The following is a 21,290-nucleotide window of genomic DNA, read 5'->3' as shown; positions in this document are numbered from 1 at the left end:
AGAATGTAAGATATAACCTGTTCTCATAACTAACTGGGCTCACGTCCCAGTAGTTCATACATATTCCTTTACCTCTGACTTTCCCAAACTCAAATCAACTTCAAGAACACTCCTGAAATTCCCTCCAATTTCAGGTTCTAAAGCATTTTTACAAGTCTGCCTGTGTCTTATTTATTTCACTTTTTCTCTATTATACCATAAGGTATAGCTAGAATCATTTCATCATTATTATGTTACCATAATCTATGTACTTTTTTTCACGCCACTTTTAGGTTTGCAATACTGTACTTTCTAACAAATAAGGCAAAAGATATTATCTTTACAAAGAAATATCATCTGAAATCTTTGACTATTAAGTCAAAGCAAATTTTGACTATGAAGACACCACAGAAGAATTCAGTACAACCTTATACATTTAGGCCTTTTTTGCACCATTTATCACCAATCCTCTTATACTGGTCTTTTTAAGCTAATAAACTGAAGAACTGAGTCTGGATTAGGCATACATATATTTTAAAAAAAAACATACAAATTCATCACAATAAAAATCCATTGCAATAAAATGAAGATAGCAAATATTTTAAAGATTAAGAAGTCTTATTAACACAGCCACAAAGAAATCACCAATATCTTCCTTGAAACTGACAGAAATTAAGAGCATGCTTATAGTCTTCCTCAGATATCGCAAGTGGCACTTCACAAATCAGAAAAACTAAAACTTGGTGTATTTGCTTATTGAACTTTTCAATTTTAACAACGTAAAGAAACCGAGGATCATTTTCAATGCTCCACAAATCAGGAAATTCATATATTAACTAAGAGGCTTACCTGCATAGGCTTAGCAAGTGGATCCATTCTGACTAAAAAAACTTCCAAAGTGCGTTCTTTTTTCATGGGTAATGGAAGTGTCAAGTAACAAAATGGATCAAAGGTTACAGAAATCTTAGCACATTCAGGACAGACAAGGGTAGATTTAAAAAGGCCATGAAATATATCTACAATGATGGAATCATTTCTTTTTAAATGGTTTTCCCAGGCTTCTTCAGCAACCACCTGTAATTAAAGCACAACCTGGGTTAATAATAAAGCAGTAAAGAATGAGTAGAGAATATTAACAGTACTTGATAGAATATTCTCAGTTACCACCCAGGCACTGAAATCTTACTCCAAAGGACTCTGCCATTAATCTACCAGGATCACAATTTAAATGCTTTTCCCCATGACAGAAATCTTTTCAGTTTTGGGTGAAAAAACGTCAAATAGTTTGGGATAGGACAAAAGGACAAAAAATTCCACCTGCAGTAACTCTTACTACAAGGGTAACGATCAATACATTTGTGGCTCAATGCCATAGGAGTTTCCCTGAAGTAAGGGTAGTAGAGACAGGACACTGCATACTACAGACATAAATATAAAAGAACAAGAGAATAGAAATTGTTTTTCTAACTGAACTCAGCACTGAATGGAACAAAAAGGATTTAAAGCCTTAAGATCCAGTCCCCTACTTCTCTTCAGATGAAACAAAATCGTATAGAAGTACTTGAATAAGATCTCAATTTTAAGGTCTTGGCTTATTTTGTGAAGTCTCTTCCAGAAAAAAAATGAACACCTCATCAGTATCCCAACCTTTCAGTGCACAATCATGTAAAAGTATCTTGCAACTTATAGCTTTGACTGAAAGCAAGATGTCCAGCGCCAAAAAAGATCACCTTGTCTGGTCTTCCATCTGCATCTTTTAACTGAATATAAGGCTTTTTCCTAATTCGATTCAAATCCTCATGTAAGCCATCCAAGAGAAAAGCCAGTAGCTCTTGACAATCTTGTTGCTGATAACCAGAAAACTGTGGTGCAAATCGTCCCACTTGTGTCTAAAAAGAAAAACAGAAATACGTCCAGCATCTAATTTGTTAAACAGAAGAGCTACTTCTGAGATGCTACAGAACAAAGTTGAAAAGAAAAATACTTATAAAGTTATAAAAGATAAGCTTTTCAATGCTGACAGCAAGTCAACATTCAGTTAAAACAGTTATACATTTAAAAAGCGAATGGTTTGCATACTGATGATATGACTTCAAATTCTTATTTTTGGCTATTTCTGTAAGTTTTGAATTCTTAAACGACAAAACCAAAACTGACAACAAGCGTTCAGGTTAAGTTTCAAACTAACCTTAAATGCTCTTGGGGTAACATAACTGTATTTTCCTGACCACATTTGCTTGATGAGCTCTGCATATGATTTTGCTATTTCACCACGCATTCCCAAAGGATTGTCAAAATTCAACTCTTCTTGGTATTTATCATTGAGAAAATATTCTGTAAGAGGAGGTGTGTTGCTCAGACACTGTAAACAGAAATAGAGAATTTTTAGAACGACGATTTGAATTACTTCTAAACAAAATGCAATGAAATAAGGAAAACAGAATGTTTGAACTTTGCTGAAAGAGCCTTAAAATCTATTTTAAACTGTAATGTCTAGTGCCAGCAAGGAAGAAAATAGGTCTTTTTCAGAAATAAATGTTTTTAAACCAGGAATGGCTACAGCTATCATTACAAGTCATATATGGATAATGTTCCTCAAACCACAGTGAAACTACACAATTTCTATCCAGGTTCAAAACAAAGAGAAGAAGGTGGTTCTTCACAAATGAATAGCATCGTTATGAAATTCCCGGCTGAAAGTTATAAATGCACAAAACGTAGAAGGCCCCAAGGAGAGACAGTCAAACAATCAGAACAGATGGCGGGGCTTACAAATCGAAGTACATACTATTCAGAAAAAAAGTGAGCTGGAAATAGGTGAAAACAGATTTTTTTTTTGGCAGGTGTGTGAAGGAAGGGAAGGTGATAATATTTGCCCCATTCCTTCTTTTTCTGCACATCTGCTTATGAATGTTGTTGAAGACAACAAACTGTGCTGAAAGGACTGGATTCTGGATCAGAATTACTGCAGCCTTTCCTATGTTCTTTTAAATTTTGTGAAGCTGTTCAGCGCTGAAAGTAGCTCAAGGAAAACAAGGGCCTAAGTTTAGACTGAGATCATCATTTATTCTCTGTATGTGTTTCTCTTTTCTGTCAGCACTTACAGATAGCAGGAAGTAATCACTGAAGTATCATTAACAATTTTAGGAAACCACTTTGAATTTGTGCGCTACTCCTAACACTCCTTTGGAAAAAAAAACAAACTTTTCCATCACTTAGGAATTATCCCCATTCCATGCCTCAGCATATAAGGTATAAGAAAGCTTTATCACTCCATATTATAACACTTTTTGCATTCTTTATTCTATTGAGGACTCAAAAAAAATTAGACATTTTGTCTGTCTCATCTGCTTCCCTGTAAAAAAAAAAATGGGGAAGAAAAAATTTTGGCTTTGCATATGCTACTGTGCAAGATGCAGCAATTGAGACTGGAAGAACTACAACTTCATGAAGCAGGGCAAAAACTGTTACTCTGTTCTTGCCTCTATTGTTACACTGGTGGAATACTTCAATGAAAAAACAGTCATGTACTACACAGCTGAGTTTGACGCCCATATTACACTCCTTCCTTTCTTTACCTCCTCATCTGAAGCTTTCATGAGCTGTAAACACGGCAAAAAAAAATCCTAATTTTACAAGCCCTTTTGGACACTGAGTGCTGACAAAAACTCATTCTTCTCTTGCCATATGGCAAAGTGCTCTTATTCTCATCCCAAAACACCACCCTTCCACCTACGATTTGTGTTGTCAGTTCTGAACTGCTCCTTGCAGCTAAGAGTTCGAGAATAACCTGGTCTCTCAAAGCCATAGAGAAAAGGTCAGTTTTCAACAGATCATTTTTAGTATCACTCTAAACAAATGGATGGACTTCCAAGTTCTAGTGGATACCTGGAATCAGTTCAGTGCAAACCATGCTAAATTAACTACAAATAAAACTACTCTTCACGTAAAATTGTATGCGACACTGCTGGCAAAAAAAAGTTTTGTTTCTTCTCTGCTGGTTCTGATACCCATCTGATTTCATAATAAGCATATTTATCTTGCTAACCTGTCAAAAAACTATTTTTTCCTCCTCGCTTTTCTTCTGGTCTGGACTATTTTGGAGTTCAAATCAGTTCAGCCGATCAGCTTAGTGTGAGGAAAATCCAGAACAAGGAACTAAACAATGCAAAAATAGCAAATTTTTTTTATATACTCTTAGTAAATCTCTGTACTTAATGAGCTGACAGCGTGTTGTTTCACCAAAAAGTAAACTTTTTCCACTTTTCACTTCATAAATTAGTTTTGACACTTTTTCAGATTACTCATTTATATCTGCATATGCATGATGTGAAGATTACTACAGAACATTTCCCTTTTTCTTTATAATTATTTCTACATTCCAACTTAAGATTACACCGATAGTACAACTGGAACAAGTATCTATCTGAATGAGGTAATTTCTGAGATACAGAGCTGCTGTCTTTTCTACAGTCTCTAGCTGTTAAAAAAACTAATACAATTTTTCACATATCCATTGATGCATAAACTTCTCAACATAACTGACGAAGCAAAATACTCGCAAGCATGCTTTCTTCTTTAAAAGGCTGACAAAATAAACCTACTTAAGGTCATGATTAACACCAGAGAAGACAAAAAAGGATCCAAAAGCCAATTAGAAAGGATTTTCTCCTTATAATATAGTGTAGGCATCAAGGGAGCTTTATGGAAAGAGAATCAATAAGAGAAATAAAAATAATGATTAAAAAAATTATTACAACCAAGGCAATCTACTAGATAGCAATGCCACTCTGTTCGACCTAGGACTTTTTTTGTGTTTTATTTTAAAAACAGAGAGATAAGTAAACCAGCATGTATACCAATGGATGAAGAATAACAGAAAATAACAAAAGCTAAACAAGTGTGGTAAAACTACAGAAAACTTTGTGAACAGATGAGCTACCAGGATAGCGCTTAATATCAGGTTGTGCAGCCTCCACAAGTTTTATTTAATCTAAAAAAAAAAATTCTGTAAAGAAAAGAGCTCGGTCTCTGAACCCCAACTAGTAGTTGAGTTCCATGATCATAGAAAAAAATGCAACAGAATGTAGAAACTTCAAGACCAACCATCAATTACATCTATGACAAAATACAGAAGTATTAGCCTTCAACATGAGAAAGGTTAATACTGGAATTATAGTTCCACGTTACATCCTAATTACTTCTTAAAGGAAAAAAATATTTTTCTGTAGGAGAACAGTCTGTGGATAACAACTGCTTACATAATCAGTATTAAAGAATCTTAATCTCCAAGAAATCTAGGCAACAAAACAATGCTTTGTACATCAACTGTATTACTGATGTATGCATTGTTGATGCACACTCACGCACACAAACAACCCAAAGGAATTCTAAACTATTGAGTGAAAAAGGAGACCTAATCATCTGTAAACACATATATACAGTTCACTGTTCAAACTGAATGGCCCTCACTGGTACGGTGTGGGAGGCATTAAGATGCACAAGAAATTGAATAATAAATAAAGATTATTTCTAGTGCCTTATATATCAATGCTGTAGCTTCACTGGAGTACTATAATCTTACTGGTTCTACCTGTCATCCTATGAAACTTTCATACTGGATGAGAAATAAAAATAATCAAGTTAGCCTTCTCTAAATCCACATAAATTGAATATGGGAAGACTTTATAGTTCCAAGGACTCCTGATTGTTTAACTGAATTAAAAAAAGAAAGGAAATGTATGAACAAAGAGGGCCATCAATACATCTAATGAGTAGGAGCATTCCTCTTCCTGTGAGGAGAGGCCCAAGTATCAGGGCTTGATCTCTTCTGGAGAAGAGATTATTTCAGGGGGTCCCAACAGCAGCTTGCCTACATGGAGGTAAACGGGAAGATGGAAACAGGTTCCCCACAGTGGTGTGTACTGTGAGGACGTGAAACAATGGGCATAAACTGAAACAAGGAGAGGTTACGGAGATGAGGTAAAAAGTTTCCATCTAAGGACAGTAAATAGTGGAGCCTAATGCCCCGAGAGGTTGTGCAGCTAGCCTCTCTTTTTGGAAAGTTTTCAAGACTCAGCTGGGCAAAACCCTGGACAATCTTGTCTGACCTCAAATCTGACCTTCCTTTGAGCTGGAGGTTGCACCAAATTATCCTATGACCCTAGGGTAATCAGGAAGTATTAATTCAGATCTCACAGGGGATATTACATAGTAGTGGTAATGAAACTTCAAAGCAAATTATCTATTATGTCAGTAAATTGTGGAAATTAGGAGATACTGTGATCATGAAATTAAGCTAAACATTGGGTATTCATACAGGTATCATGCTTCTTGAACTGTCCTACTTAACAGCAATTTTACACAAAATACATTAAAATTTCCTATTTCAGGTACCTAGTACGAGACCAAGAGTGGACTGACTGAAACAGAGATCTCAGTTACAGAAGAATCATTTTTGTCTGAAGTCCTTATCAGTATCAGACGTGGTGAGAAAAACAATTCAGTTAACATACTCCTCCTCAATCCAAATTCTGTATGCCTATGGCAACCGAAACAGAACACTAACACCACGCTCATTTCAGGCTTTGGTGAAAACCATTATGCTTTGGATAAAATCACCACCATAGCTAACCACAGAAAGAATGTTAATCAGCTCCTGTTGAAAGAAAATTCTTCAAATATTGCATTTCAGAGTTCCCAACAACCGTTGTTCAAAAGTATAAATAATCACACCAGTGGCAAAAAATGTAAAAACGAAAGTGTTTAAAAAACACAAATAAAGTGGTTTTTATTAAAAAAAATACTTTCATTCTTCTGTCTTTGAATCAGAAAATGAAAACTTCGTGAATCAGCAGAAACTCTGTGAATCAGCAAAAGAAAAACATTTCCACTGGGTTCCTAAGATCATTATCCCCTTAAAATGGCAAAGCAGTACTTAGGAAAGATCCACAGGTGGCAGCACAGCAACACTTCAGAAAATCCATATTTTCCTTATTTTCTCAGCTTACAACATAGTCATGTACATGAATAAATATGAATAAAACATTTACTTGCCAAATACTTTTTTTTTTGCTTGGCATGGGTTCAAGCATTTATAATAAAACATTTTCATAAAGTCGGCAAGCTCCCTTTCATCTTTCCTGTTTTATTGAATACTCAGATCTGTAAGAGTAGTAGACGTGGTTTAGTTTAGGGAAATACTGGTGGTAGGTGGACGGTTAGACCAGACGATCCTGGAGGTCTTTTCCAATTTTGATGATTCTATGATTTAGGCTTTAATAATAAAATCAAGCTTTAGGTATTTGCACTGAAGTAAATTAAAGTTTAAAACACGGAATATGCTTTCAAAAGCATTCGAAAAGCCTATACAAAAGATCCAGCACAATCGAAATATGAAGCAGTACTTGAATTTTTACTTCTTTAATAAGAAAGTGATGATAAGATACAAGCTCTTGGGAGAAACACAATGGCATCTCAAACTTCTTGGTCTCACTCAGTCTGCAACTGTTTGTGGCAGCACAGAGAAACTTATTCACCTGTTCCATACTTGTCTTGAGCTTTGTAACACTGAAAGACCCTACTTGGATAAACAAAGGTCTCTTTACAATAATCACACAGAAGATTGAAGGGGTAAGCCTAACTTTACTTACAGGTTGAAAAACTATACTGAAACTGTAAAAGACTAAAAACTGTCAGGACCATCTACCTTGTACAGCCTAAGTGCAAAATCCTTGACACAATTTTGTCACTCTGGACAGTAAGATGTACAAGGAAGTGACTCTCCTGTCTGAAGAACACTGATAACAGTTCTGATCCAAATCATCTTTACTGCAACATGACATTACAGCAAAGAGAAGCTGTCTAAGAAATGAAGGGGTTTCTAAAGCAGAAAAGCCTCTTTGGGAACACACAGGGTTCTCAACGCTGGCTGGGTAGGAGAAAGATCAGAGAAAAGTGGGAATCAGCATATAAGTGATAAAATTTGCTTCTGTTCAAGGAAACTACATGGACAATACTCAGCACCGTGAATGGAAGGGACTGAGGCAGAGCTCTTGAAACAAAACATATTATGAATCTAACGGGGGATTATTTCAGTACTTTACATTCCACAGAACCTCTTTTGTTTAAAGAAGACAGATTTATCCCAATAAATAACTCTGCATTGACATAATTGCAAAGGAAGACACCTTAAGAATATAAACTGGAATAAGTAAACAAAGCAAAATAAAGTCATAAAATAGCTGAGGTTGGAAGGCACCTCTGGAGACCGTCTAGTCCAACTGTCTGCTCAGAGAAGGATAAGCTACACACGGTTGCTTCGGACTGTGTACAATCGGTTTTCATGCAACTTCAATAATGGAGACTCCACTGCAATACTGAGCAATCTGTTCCAGTGTTTGACAAACCACATAGTAAATAAAAAATATATATTTAAATGGAATTCCCTGTGTTTCACGCTGTGCTCAATGTCTCCTGTCCTTTCAGTGGGCACCACTTAGTTTGGCTCTGCATCTTTATTCCCTTGCTCCAGGTCTTTCTACGTGTTGGTAAGGTCCCCCTGAGCATGTCTCCCCAAGCTAGACAGCCTCTGCTCTGTCCTTGCAGGTCAGATTCTCCAAGTTCCTTAATAATCTCTGCTGCCTTTCATTGGACTTGCCCCATCTCCCCCCCTTGTACTTGGGAGCCCAGAACTGAACCTAGCACTCTAGACGTGCCTCATCAGGATGAAGTGCCAAGAAGAGGGTAAGGCTCGCCTCCCTCAATGTACTGGCAATGTTTTCCCAAATACAGCCCTGGAAACTGTTTGGCCCTCTTTGCTGCAAGTGTGCATTGCTGACTCATGGCTAGCTTTTTGCTCGCCAGGACCCTAGATGCTCCTCTGCCAAGCTGCTTCCCAGCATGTCAGCCTCCATTCTTTCCCCACTGTACTGGTGCCTGGGATTATTTCTCCCTAAGTGCATGACTTTGCTTTTCTTTTTCTCAATTTGACAAGTCTTTTATCTGCCGATTTCTCCAGCCTCTGGAGGCCCCTCTGAGTGGCAACCTTGTCTGTCAACCACTTCTTCCAGTTTTGTATCATCCCTAAACATGCTGAGGGTGCACTCTACTCAATCATCCAGGTCAAAGATTACCGCATCCAACATTCCTAAGCAGAATTTCCTAGTTTCCCCTCCACACCCTATCTGTGCCCAGCCCTTTTTTTACTTCCAAGATCTATGATCAAATGCGTTCAGACTGCTTTGTCCATAGACATTTCACATTGCTAAGCAAGCACTAAGTACCTTCAGCATGAATAATCAAACGTAACTAAAAATGTAACTGGAAAAAATGCAGAAGTGAAGAGGTGGCAAGAGGGAAAAGAGAGCAGACTTCGCAGTGTATGAGACTTTAATTTCCACTAAAAATTATTGTCATTGATTTTTTTGGATTACATTAAGGTCTTCAAAATCCTTTCCTGGAGAGATACAGTAGGTGGAACTGGAAGATACTCCACACTTCCTTGTAAAGAATGCCAAGTAAAGCATTTGAAAAAAATAAAAATATTGCCAAACTTGCAATCCAACATGCCAAACTAAATCTGCCTTTTAGTTTTCTTACACAAAGCATTACCTTGTGTATCAGCAAAATTTTTATTTATTTGCACTGTATAGTTTCTTATCATTCTTATTTAAACACCTGACCCCTTAGATATAACTGAATAGCAACAATGTCAAAGCAGACTTAGTTTAAAATGCAAGCCTGAGGATTTTCAAAATCCAGTTAATACAGTGAGAGACTAATAAAAAGTGATATAAACTATATAAGATTTTAAATGCTAATCATTCTCCTCTGAAAGTTTTAAAATTTACAGATATGCAAATTCAAGCCTATTTGCTTAACTAAGTTTTGAACCAGTAGTCAAAATTATCCCTGCTTTTAATCAGTCTAGGCTGATGAAAAAATAGCTTTATTAAAAAAAGTTTTGTTACGTACTAAGAATATTCTTTCACTCCGATCTTTATAAGTAATTCTGGCTCGCAAAAATATACTTTTTTTTTTTGAACAGCAGTAAAATGATGCAATTCAGTAATCAAGAGAGGTTACATACAGAGCTCTGTTCACAGAATTACATAATGACTGAGATAAAAAGGGACCTCTAGGTCCATCTGATCCAACCATCCTGCTCAAACAAGGCCACCAAGAGCAAGCTGCCCAGGAGCATGTTCAGGCAGCTTCTTAAGGTCTCCAAGGAGGCAGACTACAACCTCTCTCACAGCCTTTCAGGTACAGCCTCATCAGCAGTGGGTAGAGGGGAAGCATCATCTCCTTCTACCTGCTTCTTTCTTTACCTAATGCAGGCAAGAATATTGCTAGCTTTCTTAGCAGCAAGTGCACACTGCTGACTCATGTTCAACTCTGTGTCTACCAGGATCCCTAGGTCCTTTTCTGCTTTCCAGTTGGGTGACCTCCAGGAAGCACTGATTCCTGGAGTTTTTCCCTCCTCATGTGGTGGACTTTGCACTTCTTGTTGAACTTCATGAGACTCTTGTCAGCCTATTTCTCCAGACTTTGGAGGTCCCTCTGAATGGCAGCATGACCCACTGGTTTACCCATCACTCCCACCAGTTCTGTGTCATCTGCAAACTTACTGAGGGTGCACTCTGTCCCATCATTCAGATAATTAATGAAGATTTTAGACAGAACTGGGGATATTCTAGACCCCTGGTGTATTCTGCTTGTTACTCACCTCCAACTAGACTCTCTACCACTGACCACTATACTCTGGGCTCAGCTGTTCAGCCAGTTTTTCATTCACCTTATTGTCTGCCCACCAAACCCATACATAAAGAGCTTCTCTACAAGGACCTTACGGGGGACACTGTGAAAGGGCTTACTTAAGTCCAGGAATACAGTATTCACTGCTGTCTCCTCATCTATTGGGTTGGTCATTTCATTGTAGAAGCATTGTAGAACACTGACAAAGTTCATTCAGAACTGATGATGCAAATACTCCCACTTCCAGTTTAGCCACCTTTTTTGCAGCATGCTGATGAAATCATTCATTACTTCCATCACTATTCAACTAATTGTCAATTATCCTCAAGAAAGCATTTTTTAGAAACATGAATACATCAAACTTTATAGATGCCTTAAATAAGTAAGGAATAACCATGGATTAACCATGTATATCACTACAGACGGGGAGTTAACTGGACAGAAAACAGCTCTGGATAGTATGATTCAGTGGCACTTCTCTGTGGAAAAGTGGATGAGTCAGCAGTGCATCCTTGAGGCAAAGGTGGACAATTGCACGCTGGATTGTATTAGCAATAGTAGCCAGAAGCAAAGGGAAGCAAGTCTTTGCCTTTATTTGGCACTTGAGAGATTGTTATTGGAATACTATCCTGTTTAGAGCTTCCCAGTGCAAGAAAATGTGGATTGCCACCAGGATAGTCAACTATAGTGGACTACAGAACTACACAGACAATATACAAAGGCAGAAAGCTGGACACATGATCACTCTGAGGTCCCTCCTAACCCCAATTATTCTCTGAGTCTATATACAAAGAAGGGATAGAAAGTTATGTATCTCTAGAATAATTCTTCTGAAAAAATTTCAAAAAATCTCATAAACTTAACTTACAAATGTATCTGAACCCACTTTTTTCCTAAACAGGCTAAAGATGAAATTCAACATAAGTATGGAATCCTTGTGATGACCAAGGAAGAGATTAAATTTCAAATATGCTTGGTAAAGGTCCAGTATCTTTATATACTTTGTAGAAAAAAATGCAAAAAAAACCCTTAAGTACATTTTACAGTTTTTTGAACTAAGACTGCTTTGAAGACAAAAACATGAGTTCCAGAATTAAACAAGAACAAACTAAACTACTGGGTCCTTCCAAACACTAATGAATTTAGTTCAGAGAAGAGAAGGCTCCTGGGAGATCTCATAATGGCCCTTCCAGCATCTAAAGGGGGCCTACGGGAAAGATAAGGAGAGATTCTTTATCAGGGAGTGTAGTAATACGACAAGGAGGTAATGGTTTTAAACTATGAAAGGGTAGGCTTAGATTAGATATACAGAAGAAATTTTTCACTGTGAGAGTGGTGAGGCACTGGCACAGGCTGCCCAGAGAAGCTGTGGATGCCTCATCCCTGGAGGTGCTCAAGGCCAGCTTGGATGGGGCCCTGGGCAGCCTGACCTAGTGGAAGGTGTTCCTGTCCGTGGCAGGGAGTTGGAACTAGGGGATCTTTAAAGACCCTTCCAACTAAAACCATTCTACGATCATCCCACTGAAGTTTCCACTTAGAAGTAAAACGACTACATTGTTTTTTGGTCTTGGTAAGAGTACAGGTATACTAGTATTTCCACTATAATCATAGTAAAGAACCTCGATTTTATATTCCTGTAAAATATCTCTTTCATGAAAGAGCAGCTATTCTGAGGGCAGGGGACATGGGGAAACACGTTCAATGGTTCCTTGCATAGCACTCTGCACTGAAAGTATATGATAATTGGACAGAAATAAAAGCCAGTAATACACTGGTCATCTACTTCTTGACACTTCACCATTACACTCTGTACCCAAGTATATCTCAAAATGGAAAGTATTTTTTTGTAACATGCCTGCATAGCAATAATTACAAAATAATTAATCCCACTTAATGTTTCATTCATTTAGAATGGTACAATCTCTTTCTGAGATTGATCACTGTCTCTAGTGCAAGAAACAAGGGAAGCAATGAATGCAGCTATGTAAATCAGTCTTCCCAATATACCAATATAGATATATGATTTCAAAGTATTAATCGTATCCCACTCCTTATTGGAATCTCAGTGATCATTCCTAAGTACGGCAAGATATAACAAAAACTTCATTTCCAAATGATAAAACAAGCTAGTTTTACTCTCAAGTACATACCTGAATTGCTGAATTCATGAAACACGTATTTCCCAAGTTACTCAGGCCACACAGGCCTGGCTGTTCATTGTGTCTTCCTGGCTCTGAATAATCATAATTCTTATAAGCAGTATATGATGGGAGACAATAATTTGAATTTTTCACACTGTAAAAAAAGAACAAAAACAAAAAAAATTTCACAATGTAAGCACGTACTCTGCAGTACTTCCATACATACAAGTACTTTATAAGTGTAAATGATTAAAAATTTTAAAGCAAATTCTGTGAAAAAGAAAAGATTAAAACAATTATTTAACCTTGGCAATAACGTTAATTTCAGTTTAAAAGTCACCTCTGCAAACAACCAAAATCTAACACACTGTAATAACTGCAATTATTACATCCCTACCCCTTTTTGATTGGAGCAGCTTCACTGCCTACACTTTTCTTCACTGCTCCATCAAATTTAACACACTTAGACTTTAGACACCACCAGCAGCAATCAATCATTTAAGCCCTCTTGCATCCTGCTACTGCAACAGTGAGGGCAGTGGCAATGGGAATGCAGAGTTACAGGTGAGAGCTGAGATTTCCAAGGCCACTGTGGCATAGCTGCCTCACTGCATCAGACATTCTATTTATAGCTTCCTTGCTAGGACAGCACAATCCAGCATGCAAATGCAAGACAGCCTTGAGAGGTAAAAGAATGCGCAAAATGCCTTCTAACAACTTCATTATCAATCACTACGATTCATCTATTTGGAGAAACTGGAGAGGACTGAAATAGGTAAAATGGTAAGATTTAAAGCAATTTGTTTCCTGATGAAGTCATGCAAAATACTAAATATAGAACAGCCAAAACAGTGAAGAAAGCATATCAGAGAACATTAGCAAAGCAGAAGAATCTTCTAAGATGATGCTCTGCAATATTATTTTTATTATTTTTTTTTAAAAGGCCAACTAAATTCAGGCACTGACCATTATTAAATCTGCATGATAGCTTTGGCTAAACTTCAAGAAGATTTCTGCAGTCACTGAGCATTATTCACATTAGAAGATATTTGAACAAAAATGTGAAAGTCAAATGTTAAGAATGACAAAGAAAAATATGCAGTGCAAATAACCAAATCTGGTAAATAATTGACATCTATGATATTAAAAGTCTGAGGATGCAACAGTGTCCAGTCCTTTTTAAGAGTGTAACACTCTTTATATCCGACTGAATTTCAACTGTCCTCACAGTGCACAAGCACTCAGTTTTCATGGATAACAGTTGTTTTGTTTTAATAACAAGATTTATTAAAAAACAGAAGAAGAGATTTTCGGCATATTTTGATAGTCTCAGATATCTGAGCTCCACCGTCCCTTATAGCCACTGCTGCCAAACTCCTACATCTGCGCATTTTAATTTAGTGCGTGACTTTCCTAACCATATGTGTCTATACTTCCCTTTCCCATACTTACACATTTTCCCTGCACTCTGGCTTGCCCCAAAACTGGCTAAATGGCATTGTGCTAACAGGCCATTCTCCAAGTAAAAATCCATCTAAAGCTCATTTTGCCTGTTCAGTTTAAGATTAGTTTCTATCCCTCACTCTAGTTTACAGAAGGTATTGTATTTTCCAACCTTCAGAGGCCCCATCCCCTTCAAGTTTGTTTCTGAGATCAACTTTTTCCCCATCATTAGACCCGAGTTCATCCAGGGAAAATTACCTTCTATCTCCCTTTGCAACTGCAGCCCAGCTACTGTCATCAGCCCCAAATCCCTTAAGCTGGCAGCCTCAGTTCCCCCAGGAAGAAAAAGCACAATCTGGTCATTGCTGCAAAAGAAACGTGCTTCTCACAGGTTGCACACGTACAGGGTACACAGTAAGCAGCTACTTTCATCCTTCTTTGCTTCCTATAGCTTTCCACACATGATTCAAAAAGTACACTTCTCACATGGTTAATAGAAGAGAGATCTCTTTGGGAAGTTCAGGAGATGCAGGGGTAATGAACAGATTGAATAGCATGGGGTTTTAATTCTCCTTTTCCATATCTTCATCCCCCTTTCAAGAACTGTCATCTTAGGAGAGACCTAGAAAGCTAGGAAATGCAATTGGTGTCTTTCAGGTGTAGTGCCCTCATCTGAAAGATTTCCTTAAATTAACTGAGTAACATCATACTTTAATTCAAGATAATTGTAATGCATACTGATCTCCAGCGGTGACTTGCTTCGAGAGGTTCTAACTACTGGCATTTCCTTTTTAAAGGGAAAGTCACTTCTATTTCATCTTCTGTGCTGGTCCACAGAAAGCCATTTTAGAAATTTAGAAAATACAGTTACCACTTGTTCCATGTGGAACAAATATTCCTATTCCTCCAACTAGTGAAATAACTATACCATCTCATTTATTAATTAGATTGACAATCATAATAGTCATCAATTGACTATAGAGGATACTAGAAACCCAGTAAACCCCTTTTTGAGTTAAATATCACATTTATGCAGAAGCTTGCAGTGATATTTCATCAAAATGCATCAGGAAAAATATAGTGCATACTATGCGCACGAGACTTCTCTTCATAGCTTTATCAGTCTGAAAACTTCACTTTTTCTAGAAGACTTATTTTTGCGTGAACTACACTGTACCTCTTCTTTTCATTCCTTTAAGATCGGTCAAAAAATACAAGGTTAATAGCAGTCATTAGTAAAGGGCATGGAGTATAGTGATAGGACTAAAAGTATTGGCTTCAAAGTAAAAGAACGTAGATTTAGATTAGACATGAAGAAGAAATTCCTTACTATGAGAGTTGTGAGGCACTGGATCGGGTTGCCCAGAGAAGCTGTGACTACTCCATTCCTGAAGGTATTCAAGGCCAGGCTGAATGGAGCAATCCGGCCCAGAGGAGGGAGGGTCCCTGCCCATGGCAGTGATCTTTCAAGTGATCTTTAAAGTCCCTTCAAACCCAAATCATTCTGTGATTCTATGATGAATTTTTTTTTTCTTTTCAATTTTATGCTATACTTACAGTGTACATTCTTTTACCATTATAAGGAAACACAACATTCTTTCCGATTAAAAATGCTATTAGAATTCTATGGTCACACTATAACAATTGGCTTGCAAACTACTACCACTTATAACTATTGCTACACATAACCTTTCATTTGCTTTTTCTGTCTCACAAATCAGCTTAGTCAGCTAAAATTATCTTCAAAACAAGAGCGGGTATTTCCTTAAAGTCACAGCATCTCATGTTCATACGGATGTGCCAGTGGATCCTGAAGAGCCACAGATGTGTAACTACACTATTGTACTGAAGATAACATGCAATGTGAGAGACAGTAAGGCAGAAACACGAACAGAAATTTCAGGCTAAGCTGACATAAGCAGTTAATTAACAAAAAGCAATGAAAAGAAGATAGCATAAATTAATGGAAAAGTTCTTTCTTAGAGAAGGAGATATTTAGGAGAAGAGTGGAAAATAAGAGGAAACTGATCTCTACCCAGAATTATGTAATACAATTAAATACATTTACCCTTTAAAGCCAAAAGCTCTTAATGCAACAGCACACACTTTTGAGTACACAGTATACTAACGGTATGACTTCTCTATTATTGACCTAGTTAGTCTTGAATGTGTATTCTGACAAAAATGCTACTACAGATTTTATTGTATTATATATTTTACCGAATTGTAAATTTGCAATTTCTTAGAATATTTTTGAAATCCATAGTAATTGTATTATTGCACTTAAGGAAAAACATGCTTCTGCACTGAATATCTGCTTTATATAACATCCGTATCTACTGTCCTTTAGGTTACAAGAGAAAAATGGCTGGTGTTTCATAACACTACAGAGAACATATACCTACTTTCTGATTTAGAAATGCTTAAGTTATATTTAAGGCACTTCAAACGATCAATTCCTTAACAAATCTGAATTCTGTATCACCTCCTTCGACGCAAGTATTTCTGTTGAAAATCCTCAAATTTAAAAAACAAAACCAACAAAAACCACCCCAAAATTTTATCCTAACTTCCAAAAGCTTCCATTTTGGCTTCAGAAGAAACCATAAATTAAAAAATCAGCTGAGGAAATTGTCTTTAAAAGCTGCAAGAGCTAGCAACATGTTTCAAAAGTGCTTCTTAAAAATATCTATAGCATCATTAGAGAGATGCTAGCATTACGGATAGAAAGAAAAAAAAAAAACTTGCTGACTCCTTAAAATGGGTGCTCACTGGGAAACAGTGTCTGCTAAGCTTTGCTTTTGGCATTACAACTGTCTTTTGCATAAGCAATGGGGGAAGAGAGATTAGTTCTCAGCTAGAGGCTCAGCTCTAGTCAAGTAATTTTTCATACAACAATAGATACAAAATACTTATTATTTACTACACATTCACACACAGAGTACAATAGACTGCAGTTAAACACATGGATTTCAACTGTTTTAACAGTGAGAGTTGGGGTTACTCACAATTGGTGGAAGCACAAGTGACAGTTCACCCCTTACGAAAAATCACTTCTGATAAATGCAGTATTTAACTGGAAGATATTGTATAAGATATTTAATATTTATATCACCTTTTTAATATTTAACATCTTCATGTTTGATCATAAAACACACGTTTGGAAAAATATTTCAGATTTGAGTGAATTGTAAGAATAAGGCTCTTTAATTTTCCCCCAGTTTGCATGAGAGATGGGTGCTTTATGGCTTCAAATACTTCAAAGGTGCTCAACCTAGTGTCTGTTGAAGTCAAATAATTCCATGCTCTTCTATATTCACCAACTTTTACAGTTGTGTCGCATATCAAAAGACAACACCCAAAGCTGGTCACTGGAATACAGAAGCTCTTCTTCTAAAGTCTAACTGCAATCTTTACATAACTTGTAAGTCGCCATATAAAGGATAAAGCCCTTAAAAGTGAGAAGTTTCTTTTGCTAAGCCTCTGCTCATGGTAATGCTCAAGCACATCAATCAAACTGATCTCTCCCAAGTCTCCTAGCACTAAGACACGAATGTTATGTTGCTAACAGTTAGTCAGTGGCTATAATCACTATGATGGCAATCATCATAGCTAAAACAATTCATCTGTTGTGGTCTTAAACCAGTATGTGCTTTCATATATACTGCTATAATACTTTAGCATCAGCAACTCAGGAAAAGTAGTTTATACTTTTTTGTTGCAAATGTAAAATCAGACAGTATATTAATGTATTTAGAGTTTATCATGCCAAAAAATAAAGTCCTTCTATATTTTCTTACAGTGCTCAATGGTGTTTTTATAGCATATGAATACTAGGAGTTACCAACCGTTTTGAACTGAGTTTCATTTTCTGCTATCATGTTTGACAACACCTATACTATAAAATAGTGATCAGTAACAATTAATCATCCAAATACTGACAAAACATATCAAAATCCTTAAGCTAGGTAACATGGAAATTTGTTTATGTCACACTGGGGTGATTCAATTAAAGTTTTTAAGATATATTGCTTACTTTCTGTTGTTCATGTTGTTATAATTATTTGATAGAGATGGAGAGATCTTTGGTAAAGTTGAAAAATTGGATGCACCTGGGGACCTTTAAAAATATGAAAATGGTAAATTAGATAAAAATTCTGAGATATTGAAAACCTTGAAAGAAAGCTAACAAAAGAACAATGCATATAAACAAGCATGGAAAATAAATACTTTTTAAGAAAGGGCAAAGCACTGAAAATACCCAAGACATGCAAGCTCTCAGAATGCTTCACAATAGTTTCATATCATGTTGAAGGAATACTGAGTGCTACTAAAAATAAGAAGCAAGGAGACAAAAAAAAAATCACGGACCACTGTGCTAAAAAAAAACCTGCTTTCAGTTTATAGTAAGACAACAGGTATTTCAATGTTCTACAACCTAGAATGCAAATCTAACATGAAAATCGTACTGTTTTTTTCAGTTAACTATAAATGGATGTTGAGACGTGATACAAAAATGATTAAGACACGTACTCCAATATTAGTTTAATAGCAGCATAAGACAATCATAATGGAATGGTTTCATTAACATTGTTAAAAGAATTCCAGTATATAATGCAGAATATTAAACAAATTTTAAAACCTCTTCAGCCAGAAGTAAGGGCATTATCATTCATCCCCATTGCTTAAGGCTCTTCTTAAACATAAGAATAATGAATATTTCAATCCTAAAGATCCTTTTACTGTAATGTACACAATATACAGAAATCTTGCTGTTTTTTCTTTTCCTTTCTCTTCTTCTCTACATCTTACAGAAAACCATGTGAAAAGCTACGAATACTCAATGATTTTTAGGCATTTTCATGCTTTTGTGTTTTTTTTTTTGTGGGCTCTATGCAATCCAGCTGGGTTAGAAAAAGCTCCAGCTGTCCTTGCGAAGCTTTGAAATACATCTCACAATATTAAGACATGAAATTTTGTATGCTCGTGATATTTTAAGCACATTACAAGCACTAAACTCTGCAAAGAGACAGACATTTTTACACTGGGAATTTTTCCTAGTGTATTTTCACATTAATTTTAAACTTTTTATTAATAAATGTTTTCCAAAAGAAAAGATGTTTTGTCATGCTAAGAAAATTTTACTGAACAGCTTTCCTGCGTAATTTATTTATCAGCCTAAATCCTCTTTGATCAATATCTTTAAAGAACGTACACAGACATGTCCACAAGAGAGACAAAAAATTGAATTTATTAGTTCAAGTTAACTTGAATTCAAGACAAGTTAAATTATGCACATTCACTATTTTTAAAGAAGCTATTTGAATGGAATTGTTTTGAATGGAAATTAAATTTTCAAAACAAATCTGAAGCTTTTATATAACTTAAGACAAATTCAACTGCAATATTGTTTTAAAACTCCAAACTTGATGTATAATAGCTGCTGTCTCACAATTCAAAGAAACCAGAAAAAGCTACAAGAAAAGATATGTCTTTCAACAAAAATAAGTTAATCTGCTCCTTAGAGAACAATCAGTAGTTTTACTCCTTGCTCTCATGCGCGGCTGCCTGTATGACAAAATAACTACTTAAAACTCAGCATACGCTATCAAATAGCAAGCAATAATGATATGTAAAACCATAAGAAATTCCTACAACTCTGAGGTGTGCAGCCTTTCTCTCTGCTTACATTACCAAATCCTGTGTACAAAGATTAACATCATTCATTCATAACTCCTTAAGAGCATCTAGTACGTTTCAGTACTTGTGGAAAAACTTTGCTAACCACACTGGCAGAAATTCTCCCATTATTAAAAAGAAAATGAAAACAAGGATAACAAAAGACATTGAATGGACAGTAAGTGCTAACGCTCAAAGTATTGCCCTGCCTTCACTTCTTCAACATCGTACAAAAACAACTACCAAAAGCATCTAACAATATAACAACTAACTCCAAAATCTTAGTCTACTTTTTTTTTTAACCTAGCATCACCTTGTTGCAAAAGAAAAGCAGCATTTTTTCAGTACTTCATCTCATTAACCAGAAACATAAATGAGAAGTACGACTAATGTTCGACATCCCTATCTCAAAACTTCATAGATATCTATTTAATATAGTGATATAGCTGACTATTGAACTTAAAATTGTACAAGAATGCTCTTTTATCCATATTGAGGGACAACTGAATCCAGACTACATTCTTTCCCATCGACAAGCTACCAGAAAGATTCTGGGTAGTAAAAACAATGAGCAATTTTGCTCTGAATTTCTGTTCAATATGCACAAAAGACTACAGTTTTGACTAGAATGTTGACGGTGACTAGAGAAACCAAAATACAAGACTAAAACTCAAGAACTGGAACTAGGATTTAATATAATACTCAGTGATCCCTGTAGGTCCCTTGTAACTTGAGATATTCTATGACACAGAACAAATAGCCCCCTTATTTCTCCATTCTCAACACAGACTGAGCACCAGGGTAATAAATTATAATATAAGAAGATTCATAATTTATAATTGATATAAAATATTATAGGCTATAATGCAGATACTAACCATATTCTTGTCAGTAGGATGTACAAATGTAGCTACACACTTGAACAAGGGACATGCAAATACCTAACACCTACCTGGTGTTAAACCTGGCAAGTGACATGAAGGGCAACAAGAAAGATTCAAGAAGTATACAAACAGCAAAAGATGACAAGAGAAAGCATAGGCCACCCCTAAATAAGGCAGAGACCCTAGTGACAAAGGGTGCAGGAAATCACAGAATCACAGAATTGGAGAGGCTGGAAGGGACCTCTAGAGATCATCCAGTAAGAAGCATTTTTGAAGAAACTAAAGGACTTAATTTAATTTTTAAGTTCCCTAAGAAAACAGTGAACAATACCTTCCTAAAATCAGAAGAAGATAAGATTCTAGTTAACAGTATCTTTGTATTTTCATCTAACTTGCCTTTATATAA

The 21,290-nt window shown here is 36.2% G+C and overlaps 1 protein-coding gene across 6 annotated transcripts in view; it reads right to left on the bottom strand.

Moving 5' to 3' along the window:
- USP15 (ubiquitin specific peptidase 15) overlaps positions 1 to 21,290 on the bottom strand; it is a 63,557-nt gene that overhangs the window by 7,626 nt on the left and 34,641 nt on the right. For 3 of the 6 annotated variants that reach the window (XR_002434593.1, XM_021385045.1, XM_021385047.1), the window contains 5 exons: positions 18,358 to 18,441; positions 12,888 to 13,032; positions 2,168 to 2,341; positions 1,710 to 1,868; positions 829 to 1,053 (listed from right to left, as the gene is read on the bottom strand). Coding sequence is in view for 5 of the 6 variants with exons in the window: in XM_021385045.1 (XP_021240720.1) it covers positions 829 to 1,053; positions 1,710 to 1,868; positions 2,168 to 2,341; positions 12,888 to 13,032; positions 18,358 to 18,441 (787 nt within the window). In the remaining variant the exon portion in view is untranslated. Of the gene's footprint in view, positions 1 to 828; positions 1,054 to 1,709; positions 1,869 to 2,167; positions 2,342 to 12,887; positions 13,033 to 14,579; positions 15,134 to 17,356; positions 17,398 to 18,357; positions 18,442 to 21,290 lie in introns of those variants that run through there. The other 3 variants (XM_021385048.1, XM_021385046.1, XM_021385049.1) reach the window with 3 other exon arrangements.

The sequence above is a fragment of the Numida meleagris genome, chromosome 1 (assembly GCF_002078875.1).
Source record: "Numida meleagris isolate 19003 breed g44 Domestic line chromosome 1, NumMel1.0, whole genome shotgun sequence".
In the NCBI taxonomy this organism is placed as follows: Eukaryota; Metazoa; Chordata; class Aves; order Galliformes; family Numididae; genus Numida; species Numida meleagris.
The sequence above is the reverse complement of the archived record's forward strand: the minus strand, read 5'-3'. Positions and strand labels throughout refer to the sequence as shown.